The sequence below is a fragment of the Colias philodice genome, chromosome 28 (assembly GCF_061535455.1).
Source record: "Colias philodice isolate Cphi_HAF_F1 chromosome 28, ilColPhil1 Martin Lab GWU primary, whole genome shotgun sequence".
Lineage (NCBI taxonomy): Eukaryota > Metazoa > Arthropoda > Insecta > Lepidoptera > Pieridae > Colias > Colias philodice.
Genome location: NC_143113.1, coordinates 4,109,809 through 4,128,069, shown reverse-complemented (window position 1 = coordinate 4,128,069; position 18,261 = coordinate 4,109,809). Strand labels below are relative to the sequence as shown.

Genomic DNA, 18,261 nt, shown 5'->3' with positions numbered 1-18,261 from the left:
CTAACTATATCTATGGGTTACCTGAATTAAATTAAATATTATAAGTTTTGAGTCTACTACATCTTAAATGCTTTTAAGTTTATTGTAAAAGCTTATAGACTTTGAGAAATGAACTTGTTTACAAGAGCCGGAAAATAGCATACATTTAGGTAATTTTTTTTTGTTGTGACAGCAAACCTATCACATTTTCTGGCTAGTAATTCGGTGTTACTGTGTACTTAAACTGTGAATAGGTAGGAAATAAAACAAATTATTTCTCTTATAAATTATATTGCGTCAAATATTATAAATTATATTACAAAATAACATCTTTGGTATTTCTATTACCTATGTCTACTTAAATACTAAAATTCTCTTCCAGTCTTCTCAAGTGGTCAACATTAGACTCTTGTGGGGTGGTAGTCAATATACCATTTTTGTACATATCCAAACTCCTTTGTGCCAAATTGTTGTAAACATTCGGTATTGGCACGAGTCGATTTTGCACGGGAATTTTGACAGGTGACAGCCGCTCCACGTTTAAAAACCGTTCGTTCGGGGGAATTAAAAAAGAATCGGGTTTAGGCGCGTTCCTAAACAGATTCCTGTCTATTAGTTGTCCTTGATGGTTGATATTGGCATTTAACGATTTCCATTGTGGAAGACGGTTGGGATAGTTGAATATCCACAGTCTATCACCAACGAACATTGGCCTAGGTGTGACAATACCCAAGCTATTGTAATACTGTTGAGCGAATAATTCAACGTCGTTTGTGTATTTTCGTTTCCATTTCGTTCGACGGTTTTGAAACCATATTTTTATCTGCAATTTCAAAATCAGTTGTTAGTCTGTGACATTTTTGCACGAATACGCAAATATATGTAGTTGTAATAATGTTATGTATTATGTTTCAATTATTGAGCAATGGTAGATAATCGGTCATTAATTGTTTATTACAGAATATAAATTTTCGTTCGAAAACGAAACCAATGTTACTAACAAAAATAATTAGGTAGGTATAAGAAAAATGCCTATGTTGTGTTTTCGTAAATTATGTATAACTTATCATAATATTCATTTTGATGACATAGTTACAATGTACATCACATCGCAAATAATTAGACTGAAATAAGCGAGATTACGCACGTACATTTTAGAGTGAGGAGAATTTAAGACGTGAATTAAAAAAAGAGGAGATTTTATTTTTCACAACAGTTTTATTAAATTTATGTTCTACGATTTCTCCATCAAATGTAAATATTATGTTCAAAATTGTTTTCCTTTCTAATCCCAATGTTTCAAAATTACCTATACCTATATTATAAATAAATAAATAAAAATCGTTTATTGTCAACAAAAACACCAGTAGATAACATTACATAATAAAAGATATAAGGCACACATTGAAATGAACAGTGAAAAAGAAAACAAAAAAATAATTATTTCTGTAACTAACCTGTGTTTCAGTAAGTCTCAACTGCCTGGCCAACCGTCCTCTCGCAGCCACAGAGAGATATCTATTCTTTTCAAATTCAGCCTCTAAACTCTTGATCTGTTGAGCGCTGAACGCCGTTCTGGCGCGCTTGCCTCGAGAGCAGGATCCTAGGAAAGATATTAATTAATAATATTTCGTTTTATAACACTTTATTATGTGTTATGACGATTCAAAAGGGAAAGATGTGTAGGTACTTAAGGCAATTTTTAAGATCAAGAATGTATTATGACACATTTTATAATTTTATTTGGTGGTTGGTAGGTTTAATTGATTGAGTATCCTGGGTATCCTGTAAATTTTTGTTCTATAAAATCTCTTTCAACAACAATCACTTTCAAAAGTAGGAAAATACATAAATTATTTTACGAAGTTATTTTGTTCAAATAATATCTATGCAAAGTATTTGTTATGTTATCACTGAATAAATATTGAAAAGTGTTAGAGATTGCTACTATTAACGGATTGAAATCTGTAATTGCGCATCTATTCCTTTTAATTTGGTAATATAGGCACACAAAGCAATTAACAAATCATACGTTATCGATAACGTTTTTAAAACGTTTCGCGGAAATGCTCAACAATTGTAACCAAAGCGGACACAAACATCGTCACCTGACAGCCATCCTCAATAAACACGCTCATCTCTAAATAATTAGTGGCAATTTATCAACGTGTCAGTCGACGCCATCTTGAATTGTTTCCCGCGCTAATGAGCGCGGCAAAATAAACGTCAAATTGTTTTAGGCGTGCATTCTATGATAATTATTGTATTTTGACTAAGTATTTTGGTGATGGTTTTATTTTTCGTTAATTTCCTATTTATATTAATATAGTTAAACATAACTTGACCTACATACATATTTATGAATAATAATTGTTACGAACTACCTTATGCCTAACATTTATCAAACATGTGTCTGTACTTTCTGTCGCTATAAATTTTATTTTGAATTATTAGGTATGTGATCTCACAATATGTACATAAAAGATTGTAACGGCTAAATTCTAAAATATGTTCTACATTGTCACATTAATTAAAAACTCTCCATGAAGGCATCAAATTTATTTCAAATCATTGCGTGTCATTGCCTTTCTATTCAAAGTATAGTATATATGTATATATATTACAACGTAACATCAATATTTAAAGCATCAACAATGAATTAAAATTTTCACATAGGTACTTAATCAGCTACCAGCATCATTAATTAAGATGTAGTACCAAAAATAGGAACAAGCATTTAAACGAATTCCTACATGACTTACAAGATACTAGAACTGCACACAATACATCACATCTGTTCCAATATTGTAACCAGTTAATTAATTAGTGGTTTAAAATTAACCCATCCGCTTGAGAAATAAAACATGGCTGGTAGGTGCATGTTTAAGCGATACACGCGTAAAACAATTAATGTCAATACATCGTCACATGTCACCGGACTCTATTTCGCGCCAAAAAATCAACACAGATAAACAAAATTTTTAACAGTCTGTGACACAATCAACTAAGAGCGACTTTCGCCTGTGCATTTAGAAAAAAAAAATAAAGACGTCAACAATATTTTGACAGACGAGATCGCGTTCAGAAACTCCTCATCCGCTTTTTAAATATATTTACAGCTTTTTAATGAGCTCCGACCACTTACTAAATTTCGAATCCGAGACAGTTTCGTTTCATCTTTATTTTTTAACGGTGAATAATTACCGGGGAGAGAGATATAACTAACAAGAGTCGGGAGGCGAAGATATTTATCTTTTCGAAACAAATTTAGAAAATGAGACATCAGTGTGTATGTGTGTGTAATGAAACCAATTGAGTCGGCTAATTTGAAGCAAGCTTGTATCGGACATTTGACTGCTGCATAGACGATAAATAAATTAGCAAGCTGTTATTTTTCAGTAAACGTTAATTTGCAGGCCGTTACTAAAATTTATTGGTTTTATAACCGTAATGATAGTAATTTTAAATAATTTATCGGTTTGAAAATGTTCTAACGTCTTTATAATGTAGAGAATTATTATTTTATTTTTGTTTCGTCCTGGAAAAACCTATCAGGTTTTAAATAGTTTTTTCTCCATATGATATATTTAAAAACTGTAATTTTAAAAAGATATCCTAACATCCAATAACATGGACTGGATAAATAAAAAATGCATAATATGTGGATTTTATTAAACACTAGCTTTTGGCCCGCGGCTTCGCTCGCTTTGTCTAAAACCTATTAAATTATTAATTAAACCTTCCTCTTGAATCACTCTATCTATTAAAATATACCACATCAAAATCCGTTACCCAGTTTTAATTATTAAAGCATAGGTACATAGGGTCGATATAGGGACAGAAAAAGCGACTTTGCTTTATACTATGTAGTGATTCCTAAGTGACATAGGCCACATAAAATAACATCAAATTTGTAAATAATAATCAGGAATCATAAAGCGATTAAAATGTTTATAAACTTAAAAATTCTCGGAAACAATTTGTCTAATTGGCGCCAAAATCCTAAAATAATCATGGCGGAACAAAAGCATAGCGTAAACGTCAATGAGCCAGAAAGGCGCGAAGTGGTGACATTTTAACTTTTTTAGTGACAATGATATATTGGGCTTAGGATTTCAGACTCATGTTTCGAAGATTGTAAAACTCGAATAAAAAATACTGTAAGATGATTAGTAATCTCAAATGGCTTTTAAAAAGACATAGGATCTTCATTTTTTGTTAATTTTTTTCTGTAAAAGACATGGCGAATGTTTAGTGTTGTTAATATTTAATTACAATGTAAAAAATTCTGTAAAATTTGAGCTTGATCATTTTGAAACGGATATGACTTTAGGTTATGTTTTTCATCTTTTGCTATTTATCACGTACTCTTGTATATTTTTTTGTAAATACTAAACTTTATTATTTACTTCTTCAAAAGTTTGAACATCTCTATACAAAAAAGATAACAGAGATTTCTATTGAGGGAGATACCACTACAGATTCTACAATGGCACTATATATTATACTAGCTGCTCCCCGCGGTTTCACCCCCGTGGCTTCGCTCCTGTTGGTCTTAGCGTGATGATATATAGCCTATAACCTTCCTCGATAAATGAGCTTACTAACACCGAAAGAATTTTTTAAATCGGACCAGTAGTTCCCGAGATTAGCGCGTTCAAACAAACAAACAAACAAACTCTTCAGCTTTATAATATTAGTATAGATATAAATTTTTATTCCAACACAAAATAAAAATCACGTCAATCGAATATAAACACACTGAAAAATATATTTTAGAACCTACTTGGTTTTTGGGATCGTCGCGGTCGGTTAAAAAGAACAAGAATGCAATGAAACTTATGCCAAAAATAATAATTGTTAATTTTTATTTACATACAAATGCACGAAATTGACGAAACGAAACGTGCTTGATGTTTAAAACCAAGACAGAAGGCAAATGTAGAGGTGACCTATATTATAATGTACCTATTGACGTAACAGAAAGAAAAAATGCTGATCATGGAGGTTTTAACAATAACCACGCACATCGCTTTATGTACGTACGTAGTCTTTTCGGGATATAAGCAAGAAGAAAGAAGAGAATTTTCAGTGTTTTATATTATCTGCTGGGATACATTTAAAACTATATCAAACATTCTGCCTAGAATTCATATGAATTTCGCAAACGTATACTTGACGCGTCACGCGATATTTTCGAGAACAATTTTTTTATCTGAAATCCGGTAGTAGGTACAGCGCAACTCATGTTGCACTTGGAAACTGTTGGTCTTACCCAAGCTTACCACAAAACAATTTAAACACAGCCTAACTTTAAACCAGGGATCTGTCACTTCAATAGTTGTCTATGTGAAATACGACAAAACCAGATTAAAGAGAACCCGCGCTTAAAGTTAAAGTTTTTTGTGATAAGACAGTGTATTTTTTATATGGTTGCAATTTCTGTTTTGTTGTGTATTTTTTTTATTTGTACCAAATTCTAACATTTTCAATTAGTCCTCTTCTAGAAGCACTTTTGAATCGTCATAACACCATAATCATCATCATAAAAAAATAATAGTTTTAACATTTACCACCGATTCGGAAAGCAGTCTCTACGGAGAAGAACCGGGAAGTAACTCCGTAGCTTATCCGTAGTTTATCTTTAGCAGAATGGCTAAACCTAACATTTATTAGGGCCGCTTTTTCAATGCTTGGATAAAACTTATCCGTCTAATAAAGTATTACACGATAATATTAAAATGTCATGTAAACTGTCAAATTCGGGCAATTAGAATACGTTTTTAAAATGTTAGTTTTATACATTATTCGCCGAATAAGTTTTAACCAAGGATTGAAAAATCAGCCCTTATTAGAATAGCTCTGGAATAAACCTATGTACAAAGAAAGATATTACAACACAAAAGGATTAGGTAAGAAAACTTTTTGGTTCGTATGATTTGGGTTGATTAGAGCTGTTTTTCCCGCTTTATTTTGAAGATTTTTATTTTCCATTCCTAGTGGTCGAATGACGGTGATGTAATTGACAAAAGTTAACAATAGTGTTAATTTTTGTCGATTAATGGACTATCCAACATATTTTTACTGACCGGTTGGCTTGGTTGGTAGTGGCCCTGCCTTCACAGCCCGAGGTCGTGGGTTCGATTCCCACCCGGGGCAATATTTGTGTGATGAACATAGATGTTTGCTCAGTATCTGGGTGTTAATTATCTATATAAGTATTTATTTAAAATTATTTTAGTATGTTTATCCAGCCATCTGGTTTCCATAGCACAAGCGAAAGCTTAGTATGGGATCAGATCGTGCAGTGTGTGAAAATTGTCCTGAAATATTTATTTATTTTATTTTATACAATGCTTACTTGAAGCTAATACTTGTAGTTATAATAAAAATGATAGTCTAGAAAGGCCTATTCGAAACCGCTGATTATAGAATAATTGCATTTCTAAATTCACCTCTACCTAATTTGTGTTTACTTCCTAAAAATAACACAAGACTATAGCGAAAGAATAAACGAAAAACAATTCTTCTTACGGGTACTTTAAAATTATATGAAACATAATATTAGTACCTGATTGTTGATAATCTGCCTTCACATCACCAAGTTCCCTTTCATCACCGACTGACGTTTCTACGTCCAGTTGCTCTGACCCACTGCTACCTTTATCATCTTCGTCATCAGAGTCCACATTAACCTGGTTAAACGCACTAAAACAATCTAAAGATGTCGAACTTTCTGGCCTATTAAACTTATCAGCCAATAAGTTATCTATTGAAAACGGTAGTTTCGTTTCTGCGTTTTTAACTTCAATTTTATCTTCTTCCATTGATTCTATTTTATCCATTGCAATCTCTGTCACTTTAACTTATTCACAATCTTCTTTATCAACGTTCCTTTTTAATTCTTCGTCCCGATTCACTTCACAAACACAACTGATCCGAAGTCCATGAGTTACTCCTCTCTGATTTACAACAAAATCAGAAGAGGCAATAATTTTAACTAATTTGAAACCTAACGACGCGTTTTTGTCACATCGCTATACTGAAACGACTCAGTTTGAAATGTTAACTCGCTACTTTTTAATTTCATTAGCATTCAAATTGAATTCTATCATCTGTGCTATAGGGTTCAAATTGAATTGAACGCTGGCCATCTGGCAACAATTCCGTGTAAAATTAAGATGGAAAGCTTCAGCTAATGGGCGTCTTTCTGGGTGACAATATCGTATGCTACATTTAGCATACCCTCAAATCATTTTGAACGGTATACCGTTTGAGTAGAGTTGATTCTTCCTTGCGGAGATTTAAAAGATGCAAATAGCTTCTAAATCGCAGTACCAAAGATATAATTAGGTGGAAGCCAATGGGATGGGTGGGCGTGGCAATGCGCCCGAGTTGGATTTATTTAAAGATTGAGTTATGAGGTAGTTCATTAATTGCGATAATTATTTAGTTAGTTAGTTTAATTGGACGCGTCGTGGTTTAGAATCGGTTAAGTTTGATTGAGTGATGAAATAATTAAGGCGAACTAGTGTGTTCCTGTGGGTATGTTTCAGTTTGATTTTTGAAGAAATTAAGTCTAATGTATTATCAGGACCGAAAGTTTAAATTGGTTTGTCTTCATCACGCTACTTTGCTATGGGTAAGCTAAGCTTTTTAGAAAATGTTGCCATTCTACACTATTAAATGAATATTTATGACAATAGTCTGAAATAGAGCATAACGAATTTCATAGAGATATTATCGAGAACCTTATAGACGGATGGAGACGACAAATTATTACTTCTATTAAATATAAGGTTTTCAAAATGCCCTTTGACACAAAAATTACCTAAATTTTTCTTTGCTATGAAGGGAGAAAACTTTACCTATAAATAAATGTTTCTGTTCATTTTGTACTTAGTATTTAGATAAGACAGTTTCTATAATAATTTCTTGGCTAGGTATATATATTAAGTGCTCTTAAATGGGATTTGTATTCAGCCAGATGTCGCTTACAGAAGATAATAGTACTATGTGTTGACTCAAAATAATAAAATTGGCATTTAAATTGTTTTTGGATTGTAATTGTCCTCTTAATTATCCTTTAGGTACGATTATGATAAATATAAATTCCGTACTTATTTTGTGAAAACGTGTTTAAGCATAAAGTTAAAAAATAAAATGTTATGCGTGTATAAACTTAGTACCTATTAGGATGCTCCATAGTCCCTACCACATCAGCAAAACAAATACGAAATGCACGCTTCAACAAAATATGGGTGAAATCATAGAAATGTTATAAAAACATTCTAGAAAAAACGTTAGCGCCGGCGCGTTCTTAATTATGACAAAATATGTCGGTTATTTGAAAGGGCAACACCGTTTTTTTATCTGTAATTTATGACGTTGGCGGGCAACGTGATTTAGATGCATTTTAATTATGTCATCTTTGATAATATCTTTCTGTTTATGAATTTGGTATCCTATATTAAAATATAGTTTATATTTTTGTGTAATTAAATTTTAAGATATTTATTGTTCTAATTTAATTCCATAGTTTGAAGACTACATATGAGAGCAATGAATTTTGGTAAAGAAACAGACAAAATTCCCTCGCAAAAAATCTAGGGTGATCATAGAGGATAAACTTTTACGCATACTTAATTCGCACTATGTTAGTATTATATAATACTAGAGGTCCGCCCCGGCTTCGCCCGTGGTACATATTTCGCAATAAAAGGTAGCCTATGTTCTTTCTCGGGTATCAAAATATCTCCATACCAAATTTCATGCAAATTGGTTCAGTAGTTTAGGCGTGATTTGGGCGTGATTGAGTAACAGACAGACAGACAGAGTTACTTTCGCATTTATAATACAGTGAAACCTGGTTAAGTGAGACATCAAGGGACCTGCAATGTCGTTTCACTTATAGAGGTATTCCACTTACCCAGTGTCTCAGATATACAGGTATAAATAAATATCTGTCTCATTTACAGAGGGGTGATAACGATTGTAGCTTTCGTTTTGATATTTTTCAAATAAACATCTGTATGATAGTAAAGCGAAACTAAAACTGAAGGTAATTGATGCTCAAAATTTGTACTTACGTACTTGGAATTACGTGTGGAATTTGTGGGTTGAATAAGAATGAGTAAACAAACAATGTTATCTCAGTTACAGAGGTTTATGCATATAAAATTTACTTGCTGTTTCACTTATAGAGGTAACTATGATGATAAATCGAAAGAACAAATCCCAGATATAGAGGTTTACCTCGTCCCACTAACAGAGGTAATTCAGTGTCAAAGTGTTGGGACCTCAGTTTGAGTTCCAGTTATGGGGGTTTCTCACTTATCCAGGTCCCACTTAACCAAGTTTCACTGTATTAGTATGGATATAGCTGAAGAGTTTGTTTGAAGTTTGAACGCGCTAATTTCAGCAACTACTGGTCCGATTTGAAAAATTCTTTCGGTGTTGGATAGCCTATTTATCGAGGACTGCTATAGGCTATATTATGAATTATCATCATGCTAAGACCAACAGGAGCGGAGCAAAACCGCGGGGCTCAGCTAGTAAAATATACTTACAGAGAAGGTGCGCAAAATTATATCGACAGACAGAGCTAATTAAAAACATTTAACATTTTGTTTTAATATTTTATACTTAATACTTTCGCTAAGTATAATTAAATTACATCTTGAAAATAATCATTTATTTAAATTATGTATAAACCGTAATAATATAGATATTCCTTAGTTGAACAGTTATAATTTATCTCAAAGGCACGTACGCAGCATTTTGATATGAATCATAATAATCTGATAAAAAGCATCATTTAGAAAACTTAGAAATTTCTTAATCTGGTATTTTCTTGTGTTTGATTTTACGCGATATTATACACAAGCTGCGTCCCGCGGTTTTACCCGCATTGCTTCGCTCCTGATTAGTCCTAGTCTTACCGCGACCGTGATCATATATTATAGCATTACAATTATGTTCTAAGTTTTTTTGCCATGATGCCATTTATGCAATAAATCATAAATAAATGAATAAATATAGCATATAGCCTTCCTCGATACATGGGCTATCTAACACCGAAATAATTTTTCAAATCGGACCAATAGTTCCTGAGATTAACGCGTTGAAACAAACAAACTCCTCAGCTTTATAATGTTAGTACCTATATAGATTTCGTCGAAACGTCGGATAATAATATAATCTAATATAATGAATAAATCGCGTTTAAAATCCATTAATATCTTTAATTTCTAAATCTCTTTTATCTGTCTTATATTACAAAGAATGTTAAAATTTACAGGTTGGTAGGTTGGAATCTCTGTAACTACTGAAATTATTTTGAAAATAATCATTAATATTGTTACGGAATATTTATTTTTTCTATAACAAACAGTAAATATTTAAAGAGTATAATAAAAATATTTGACAAGTCTTGCTGTCGCTTTTCCGCATGTTTTCTAACGGCATTTAACAATTAAGGCCAAATATGCTAAAACGTTTTTGCTGACGACATTTTTGTTTTTGTTAAAGTTCAGGATTCAGTGAAGAGACTAAATAAAAGTATATTGTGGTATAATTGAGCTATTTATTGTGTAGTTATAAACAGTAAAAGTCATCGTTTGTCGTGATAGTTTTAATTTATTAAGTATATAGGCAAATAAGATCAGTTAATCAGTACTCTACAAAGATATTACTGGATAAAATATATTATTATTATACCTATATTACTGTAAAATTAAATATTATTATTTAACATAGATGTATATAAAAAAATATTTTATAGCAACAAACCATAATTTTCATAGATTTTATGTCGTAAATATCGCAACACTTCATTATATTCCAACATGACAAAATAATTTATTTTATGTACCTAAGATTTTTGTACCTATATTGGAGTGGAGTAGCCACTCCAAAATAGGTACAAAAATCTTTTATTTCACTGTAAAAGCGTCACAAACGCCTGTGTGTAATCAGCCTAAAATAGTGTCGGCATGGTATCTATAATTTACACATGTAGGGGACGAACTATTTAGTTTTTCTGTTAATTAGGGATCTCTTATGGTACGGGAGCTATTAACGTTGAAAAAGAAGTCATTTTAGTATAGCTGGTTTTTTGATATATTGTTCCTCTAGCTATTTCGGTTAGAGTCCGCGCAGTCTGGCTGGCCGGAGTGGTTGCGTTCAGTAGTGCGCATCTTATCTGCACAGGAAATTATCCTTAATTTAAAGTCATTTTTTAACGCGTAATTTTTAAACTTTTGCCTTTAGATAGATCCATCAATCATAATTTTTTTATTGCAAGACGTTTTTTTCGTTGTAAAATAGGTGCCAGACGCAATTTTTAATTTCGTTTTTATAAAAAATTCAAATTATTTTAGAATGTCTGTAAATTTCATATTATGTTCTTCAAACATAATATAATCTAAAATTAATTAGCCAGACGCTAATTCGATTGTTAAGTATTAAATATGTACAAATAAAAACGTAGTGAAAGTAGGTAAGTATAACAATTTGATGATTGTGTATATTGAGAGATAGTTTAAAGTGCAAGAGAGATAGAAAGGGTCGGCCGCGAAAATTAAATAACAATAAAAAATAACTTCTTTTTTTCGAAAATATACCTAAGATGCATAGAAATTGAATTGTTCCTACTCTAGGATTCCCTGTGTTGTGGGAACAAGTACCTTCCATTGGTACATTTACGGGCTTCGCCCGCGTTTTCAAAGAAAAACCCGCATAGTTCCCGTTCCCGTGGGATTTCCGGGATAAAACCTAGCCTATGTTACTCGTGGATAATGTAGCTTTCGAATGGTGAAAGAATTTTTAAAATCGGTCCAGTAGTTTATGAGCCTATTCATTACAATCAAACAAACAAACAAACAAAGCTTTCCTCTTTATAATATTAGTGTAGATATAGCCGGGCGGCCGGCTGGTACCGCCGCAAACGCTACGTCCCGCAATTTTTAAATCTGTAATATCTTCGAAAATATTCACTGAAATCCATGTGTAAAAGGCCATATAGATCTATATTAAATGAACAATGTATTCAAGGTCTTTAATTGGTTAAGGATTAATGCTGTATTGGTTAAAATCGCTTCGAAAATTAGCCATTATTTGTCGTAAAAAGTAAATGATAAAAAAAGTTATTGTGGGTTATCCATAAGAGATAGACATATACCATCACGGACTTTTCTGTAGACCTTTTCAATGTAGTTAGTACATTATTTTGATAAAACTCGTAGGGTGCCTCCGTTTGCACTGTAAGTGGAAAAATTGTAATTATTTACGTAATCACATTAGAAACCTCAAAAATAACAGTAGGTACTTCTCCACTATTTAATGGATGTTATTATACATATAAACCTCCCAATTGAATCACTCTATCTATTTAAAAAAACCACATCAAAATCCGTTGCGTAGTTTCAAAGATTTAAAGAGACATAGGGACAGAGAAAGCGACTTTTTTTTATACCTACTATGTAGTGATGATGATAACAATATTAATTCATTAATCTTAATTCTTAATATATATACATAAATCTCGTGTCATAATGTTTGTCCTCAATGGACTCCTAAACCACTTAACCGATTATAATAAAATTCGCACACCATGTGCAGTTCGATTCAACTTGAGAGATAGGATAGTTTATACATGTAGGTACCACGGGCGAAGCCGGGGTGGACCGCTAGTATACCTACCTATATAAATTCATGCTAACTACTTTAGTTAAATTCAATACAAACTTAAACATGCGTGTGTGTGTGTGTTCACGTGTGTGTGTCGTGTGTGGTGTGGTGTGTGTGTGTACGTGTGTACATCAATAATATTGAAACAAACTTTCTAGTTGTTTACAGATGATGGAATATTGGAAAACAATAACAATTCCTTAGACGATAACATAAATAATTCTGACAGTGTGAGGAAAGATGATGATGATGATGATTATGAAGATGGCTTTTTAAATTTAACAATGTAATTGTTTAACCTTCATTGATAAAGTTTTTATTCCATTCTTTTCAATGTATGGTAACTTTAATTTATTTTTCACTTTTATGTTTATTTTTTTTCATTTAAGCTTTTATTTATAAGAACAAGTGTAAATAATATTGTATTCTTGCAATTATTTCCTGTCGCATAGTTAAAATACACTAGCTGATGAGCTGCATGCTTCATTACTTTTTTTTATTTATACACATTATTTAATACTTAACAATCGAATTAGCGTCTGGCTAATTAATTTTAGATTCTATTATGTTTGAAGAACATAATATGAAATTTACAGACATTCTAAAATAATTTGAATTTTTTATAAAAACGAAATAAAAAATTGCGTCTGGCACCTATTTAACAACGAAAAAAACGTCTTGCAATAAAAAAATTATGTCTAATGGATCTATCTAAAGGTAAAATATTAAAAATTACGCGTTAAAAAATGACTTTAAATTAAGGAAATTATCCTGTGCAGAAGAGATGCGCACTAAAAAACGCAACCACTGCGACCAGCCAGACAGCCCGGACTCTAACCGAAATAGCAAGAGGAACAGTATATCAAAGAACCAACTATACTAAAATGCTCACTTGTCAACGTTGGTAGCTCCTATACTGGTACGGGAGCTATTAACGTTGAAAAAGAAGTCATTTTAGTATAGCTGGTTTTTTGATATATTGTTCCTCTAGCTATTTCGGTTAGAGTCCGCGCAGTCTGGCTGGCCGGAGTGGTTGCGTTCAGTAGTGCGCATCTTATCTGCACAGGAAATTATCCTTAATTTAAAGTCATTTTTTAACGCGTAATTTTTAAACTTTTGCCTTTAGATAGATCCATCAATCATAATTTTTTTATTGCAAGACGTTTTTTTCGTTGTAAAATAGGTGCCAGACGCAATTTTTAATTTCGTTTTTATAAAAAATTCAAATTATTTTAGAATGTCTGTAAATTTCATATTATGTTCTTCAAACATAATATAATCTAAAATTAATTAGCCAGACGCTAATTCGATTGTTAAGTATTAAATATGTACAAATAAAAACGTAGTGAAAGTAGGTAAGTATAACAATTTGATGATTGTGTATATTGAGAGATAGTTTAAAGTGCAAGAGAGATAGAAAGGGTCGGCCGCGAAAATTAAATAACAATAAAAAATAACTTCTTTTTTTCGAAAATATACCTAAGATGCATAGAAATTGAATTGTTCCTACTCTAGGATTCCCTGTGTTGTGGGAACAAGTACCTTCCATTGGTACATTTACGGGCTTCGCCCGCGTTTTCAAAGAAAAACCCGCATAGTTCCCGTTCCCGTGGGATTTCCGGGATAAAACCTAGCCTATGTTACTCGTGGATAATGTAGCTTTCGAATGGTGAAAGAATTTTTAAAATCGGTCCAGTAGTTTATGAGCCTATTCATTACAATCAAACAAACAAACAAACAAAGCTTTCCTCTTTATAATATTAGTGTAGATATAGCCGGGCGGCCGGCTGGTACCGCCGCAAACGCTACGTCCCGCAATTTTTAAATCTGTAATATCTTCGAAAATATTCACTGAAATCCATGTGTAAAAGGCCATATAGATCTATATTAAATGAACAATGTATTCAAGGTCTTTAATTGGTTAAGGATTAATGCTGTATTGGTTAAAATCGCTTCGAAAATTAGCCATTATTTGTCGTAAAAAGTAAATGATAAAAAAAGTTATTGTGGGTTATCCATAAGAGATAGACATATACCATCACGGACTTTTCTGTAGACCTTTTCAATGTAGTTAGTACATTATTTTGATAAAACTCGTAGGGTGCCTCCGTTTGCACTGTAAGTGGAAAAATTGTAATTATTTACGTAATCACATTAGAAACCTCAAAAATAACAGTAGGTACTTCTCCACTATTTAATGGATGTTATTATACATATAAACCTCCCAATTGAATCACTCTATCTATTTAAAAAAACCACATCAAAATCCGTTGCGTAGTTTCAAAGATTTAAAGAGACATAGGGACAGAGAAAGCGACTTTTTTTTATACCTACTATGTAGTGATGATGATAACAATATTAATTCATTAATCTTAATTCTTAATATATATACATAAATCTCGTGTCATAATGTTTGTCCTCAATGGACTCCTAAACCACTTAACCGATTATAATAAAATTCGCACACCATGTGCAGTTCGATTCAACTTGAGAGATAGGATAGTTTATACATGTAGGTACCACGGGCGAAGCCGGGGTGGACCGCTAGTATACCTACCTATATAAATTCATGCTAACTACTTTAGTTAAATTCAATACAAACTTAAACATGCGTGTGTGTGTGTGTTCACGTGTGTGTGTCGTGTGTGGTGTGGTGTGTGTGTGTACGTGTGTACATCAATAATATTGAAACAAACTTTCTAGTTGTTTACAGATGATGGAATATTGGAAAACAATAACAATTCCTTAGACGATAACATAAATAATTCTGACAGTGTGAGGAAAGATGATGATGATGATGATTATGAAGATGGCTTTTTAAATTTAACAATGTAATTGTTTAACCTTCATTGATAAAGTTTTTATTCCATTCTTTTCAATGTATGGTAACTTTAATTTATTTTTCACTTTTATGTTTATTTTTTTTCATTTAAGCTTTTATTTATAAGAACAAGTGTAAATAATATTGTATTCTTGCAATTATTTCCTGTCGCATAGTTAAAATACACTAGCTGATGAGCTGCATGCTTCATTACTTTTTTTTATTTATACACATTATTTAATACTTAACAATCGAATTAGCGTCTGGCTAATTAATTTTAGATTCTATTATGTTTGAAGAACATAATATGAAATTTACAGACATTCTAAAATAATTTGAATTTTTTATAAAAACGAAATAAAAAATTGCGTCTGGCACCTATTTAACAACGAAAAAAACGTCTTGCAATAAAAAAATTATGTCTAATGGATCTATCTAAAGGTAAAATATTAAAAATTACGCGTTAAAAAATGACTTTAAATTAAGGAAATTATCCTGTGCAGAAGAGATGCGCACTAAAAAACGCAACCACTGCGACCAGCCAGACAGCCCGGACTCTAACCGAAATAGCAAGAGGAACAGTATATCAAAGAACCAACTATACTAAAATGCTCACTTGTCAACGTTGGTAGCTCCTATACGATTAATTGTATTGACACATTCTGTTTCACATAACTTGTTATTTAAATGACATTTCTTCTGTGACTCCATCCGTGGTAATTTACGGATTTCTGTAGTTTATGAGTTTTGTAAGCATTTAGTAAAATTGTTCAAGTGCGAATTACATTTTCTGTTTACTGTAAACGAGACAGAGCAATGGATTCGTTTGGTACCAGGGTAAAAAGTAGCCGATGTGCTCATTCAGACTACAATCTATCCACATATATGTCTGTGAAATACCAAAATTGCATTCATATCCGAGCAGTTATTTTTGAATGAAAGAGTAACTAACATACATTCTGAAACTTAGAAATATTATTAGCTGTACTTTTTTGCAGTGAATACATTTTTAACACATGGTTTACTTTCGTTAATTGTCTGAGTAGTTCTTTTTTCAATTTACACGAATTAATAAATGTCTGAATGTCAGATTATAATAAAAACTAGCGGTCCGCCCCGGCTTCGCCCGTGGTACATATTTACGTTTTCTCTACATAAAAACCATCCTCGTACTTCAAGGAATATAATAAAAAAAGAATTATCGAAATCGGTTCAGCCGTTCTCGAGTTATGCGCTTACCAACACATTTTGCGATTCATTTTTATATATAAGAAGATTAGTGATCATCCATATATGTATATTATAGTCGAGTTTTCAGTTAGCTTATAGAAATCTTAAGCTCCGTAATATTGTTGAATGCATGATATGCGGAACAAGTTTTGTAAAATATAACTGTTTGTTCATAGATATAGGTTTGAAAACGAAGATTGACTTGTTCGTTTAGACTTAGTAGTAATTTTTCTGGACTTCTGTAATTGGAAGTATTTTTTACGTGATCAGTGTATGCAAAACTACAAGTCTTTTCGCGCTTACTATAGTGGGACACCCCGTATATGTAACAGTGAAAGGGGTGGATCTCAATTAAAAAAAAAACCTACAAAACAAAAAGGACGATAACCTATCGAATTCTCAGAATACAAATGCGTGCCATTACTTAAAGTATTACTAACCCAATATCATATTTATTTAATTTCGTAATTAATTAGGAAACCCTTTGTGAGCCTATCAGTGCGTTAGTATAAAAATGAATGTCGTATTTACAAAATACATTGTGGTAGAGGATTGCATTAAAATGGCAGCTAAATTTGTACTATTTGTTTGCGCCCAGGTGTTGCTTGTTCAGGTAAGATTTTTATTTTAAGAAAGGTAAAAAATAGATAGTAATTGATTATAAATCTACATCAATACAAATTTAGATTATTACAAGCGGCGCTAGTTAATGCAAAGTTCTATTTAGAATGAATATTGAAAAATAAAAACTTGAATCCATGATCTGTAGTTTCGAAAGAAATTGTTGATTTTTATTTAAAGAAGATTGATACATGATAATAGAAAATATATTATCTACTCATATAAAATGGAAATATCGACCTATTTTCTCAAAAACATCGTAAGTTTGCATTGCAATATCATATTTTTTGTAAGTCTTAAAAACTTATTTATGTTTATTCTTCCAGAGCATCGCCGCATCATGCGCTGGCCGCTACAACGGTTACGGCAATGTCCTAGCCGCGGAATACGCAGCTGACCGTCTCGCCGCTGACATTTACGCCGCCGACCGCTGCGCTGACATCTACGCCGCCGACCGCTTCGCCGACATTTACGCCGCCGAACGCTACGGCGAACGCTTGGGCGCTCCCTTCGGTTTAGGCTTCGAATACCCTGTGGGATACGGTGCCGCGTCTTACGGTGGTGGTTTGGCTGTAGCCAGCTCATCTCCCCTCCCAGCTAGCGGTGTTTCCATCCTCTCTGAGAACGCATTTGAAGGTCCTTTGGCTGTCGCTGGTCAGTTACCGTTCTTGGGTACCGCTGTTGTGGAAGGTGCTCTGCCTACTATTGGAGCTGGTGCTGTCAACTACGGTTGTGGCAACGGCAATGTTGGTATCTTGAACGAGGGTCTTTCTGGATACGGACCCGCGATCGGCGCGTACGGATCTGCGTACGGATCCGCGTACGGTCCAGGGTACGGTGCGTACGGAGCGTACGGCAGCGCGTACGGCAATGGCTTGGGTTGTGGCAGATGCCTGTAAGGTGCAACACAATTAACAACG

The 18,261-nt window shown here is 32.8% G+C and overlaps 2 protein-coding genes across 3 annotated transcripts; one reads left to right on the top strand and one right to left on the bottom strand.

Moving 5' to 3' along the window:
• Positions 1-283: 283 nt before the first annotated feature.
• lms (lateral muscles scarcer) lies at positions 284-6,964 on the bottom strand. The gene is made up of 3 exons (XM_089712325.1): positions 6,551-6,964; positions 1,437-1,582; positions 284-802 (listed from the first exon to the last, which is right to left on the bottom strand). The coding sequence occupies exons 1-3, from the start codon at positions 6,822-6,824 to the stop codon at positions 338-340; spliced, it is 885 nt and encodes a 294-aa protein (XP_089568451.1). The 5' UTR covers positions 6,825-6,964; the 3' UTR covers positions 284-337.
• A 550-nt stretch (positions 6,965-7,514) lies between these two features.
• On the top strand, positions 7,515-18,257 carry LOC149476309 (chorion class B protein Ld34-like). Of its 2 annotated transcripts, none has more exons than XM_089712344.1 (2): positions 7,515-7,621; positions 17,668-18,257. In XM_089712344.1, the coding sequence occupies exons 1-2, from the start codon at positions 7,562-7,564 to the stop codon at positions 18,238-18,240; spliced, it is 633 nt and encodes a 210-aa protein (XP_089568470.1). In that variant the 5' UTR covers positions 7,515-7,561; the 3' UTR covers positions 18,241-18,257. The 2 variants fall into 2 exon arrangements, with proteins under 2 accessions (XP_089568470.1, XP_089568471.1); XM_089712345.1 differs by lacking the exon at positions 7,515-7,621 and adding an exon at positions 17,276-17,333.
• The last annotated feature ends 4 nt before the right edge of the window (positions 18,258-18,261 follow it).

Coding starts and splice junctions, on each gene's coding strand:
- lms (XM_089712325.1), bottom strand. CDS start 6,824: ATGGATAAAATAGAATCAATGGAAGAAGATAAAATTGAAGTTAAAAAC. Junction 1,583..6,550: donor GGCAGATTATCAACAATCAG/GTACTAATATTA, acceptor TATCTTTCCTAG/GATCCTGCTCTCGAGGCAAG. Junction 803..1,436: donor TGAGACTTACTGAAACACAG/GTTAGTTACAGA, acceptor TTGAAATTGCAG/ATAAAAATATGGTTTCAAAA.
- LOC149476309 (XM_089712344.1), top strand. CDS start 7,562: ATGTATTATCAGGACCGAAAGTTTAAATTGGTTTGTCTTCATCACGCT. Junction 7,622..17,667: donor ATCACGCTACTTTGCTATGG/GTAAGCTAAGCT, acceptor TTATTCTTCCAG/AGCATCGCCGCATCATGCGC.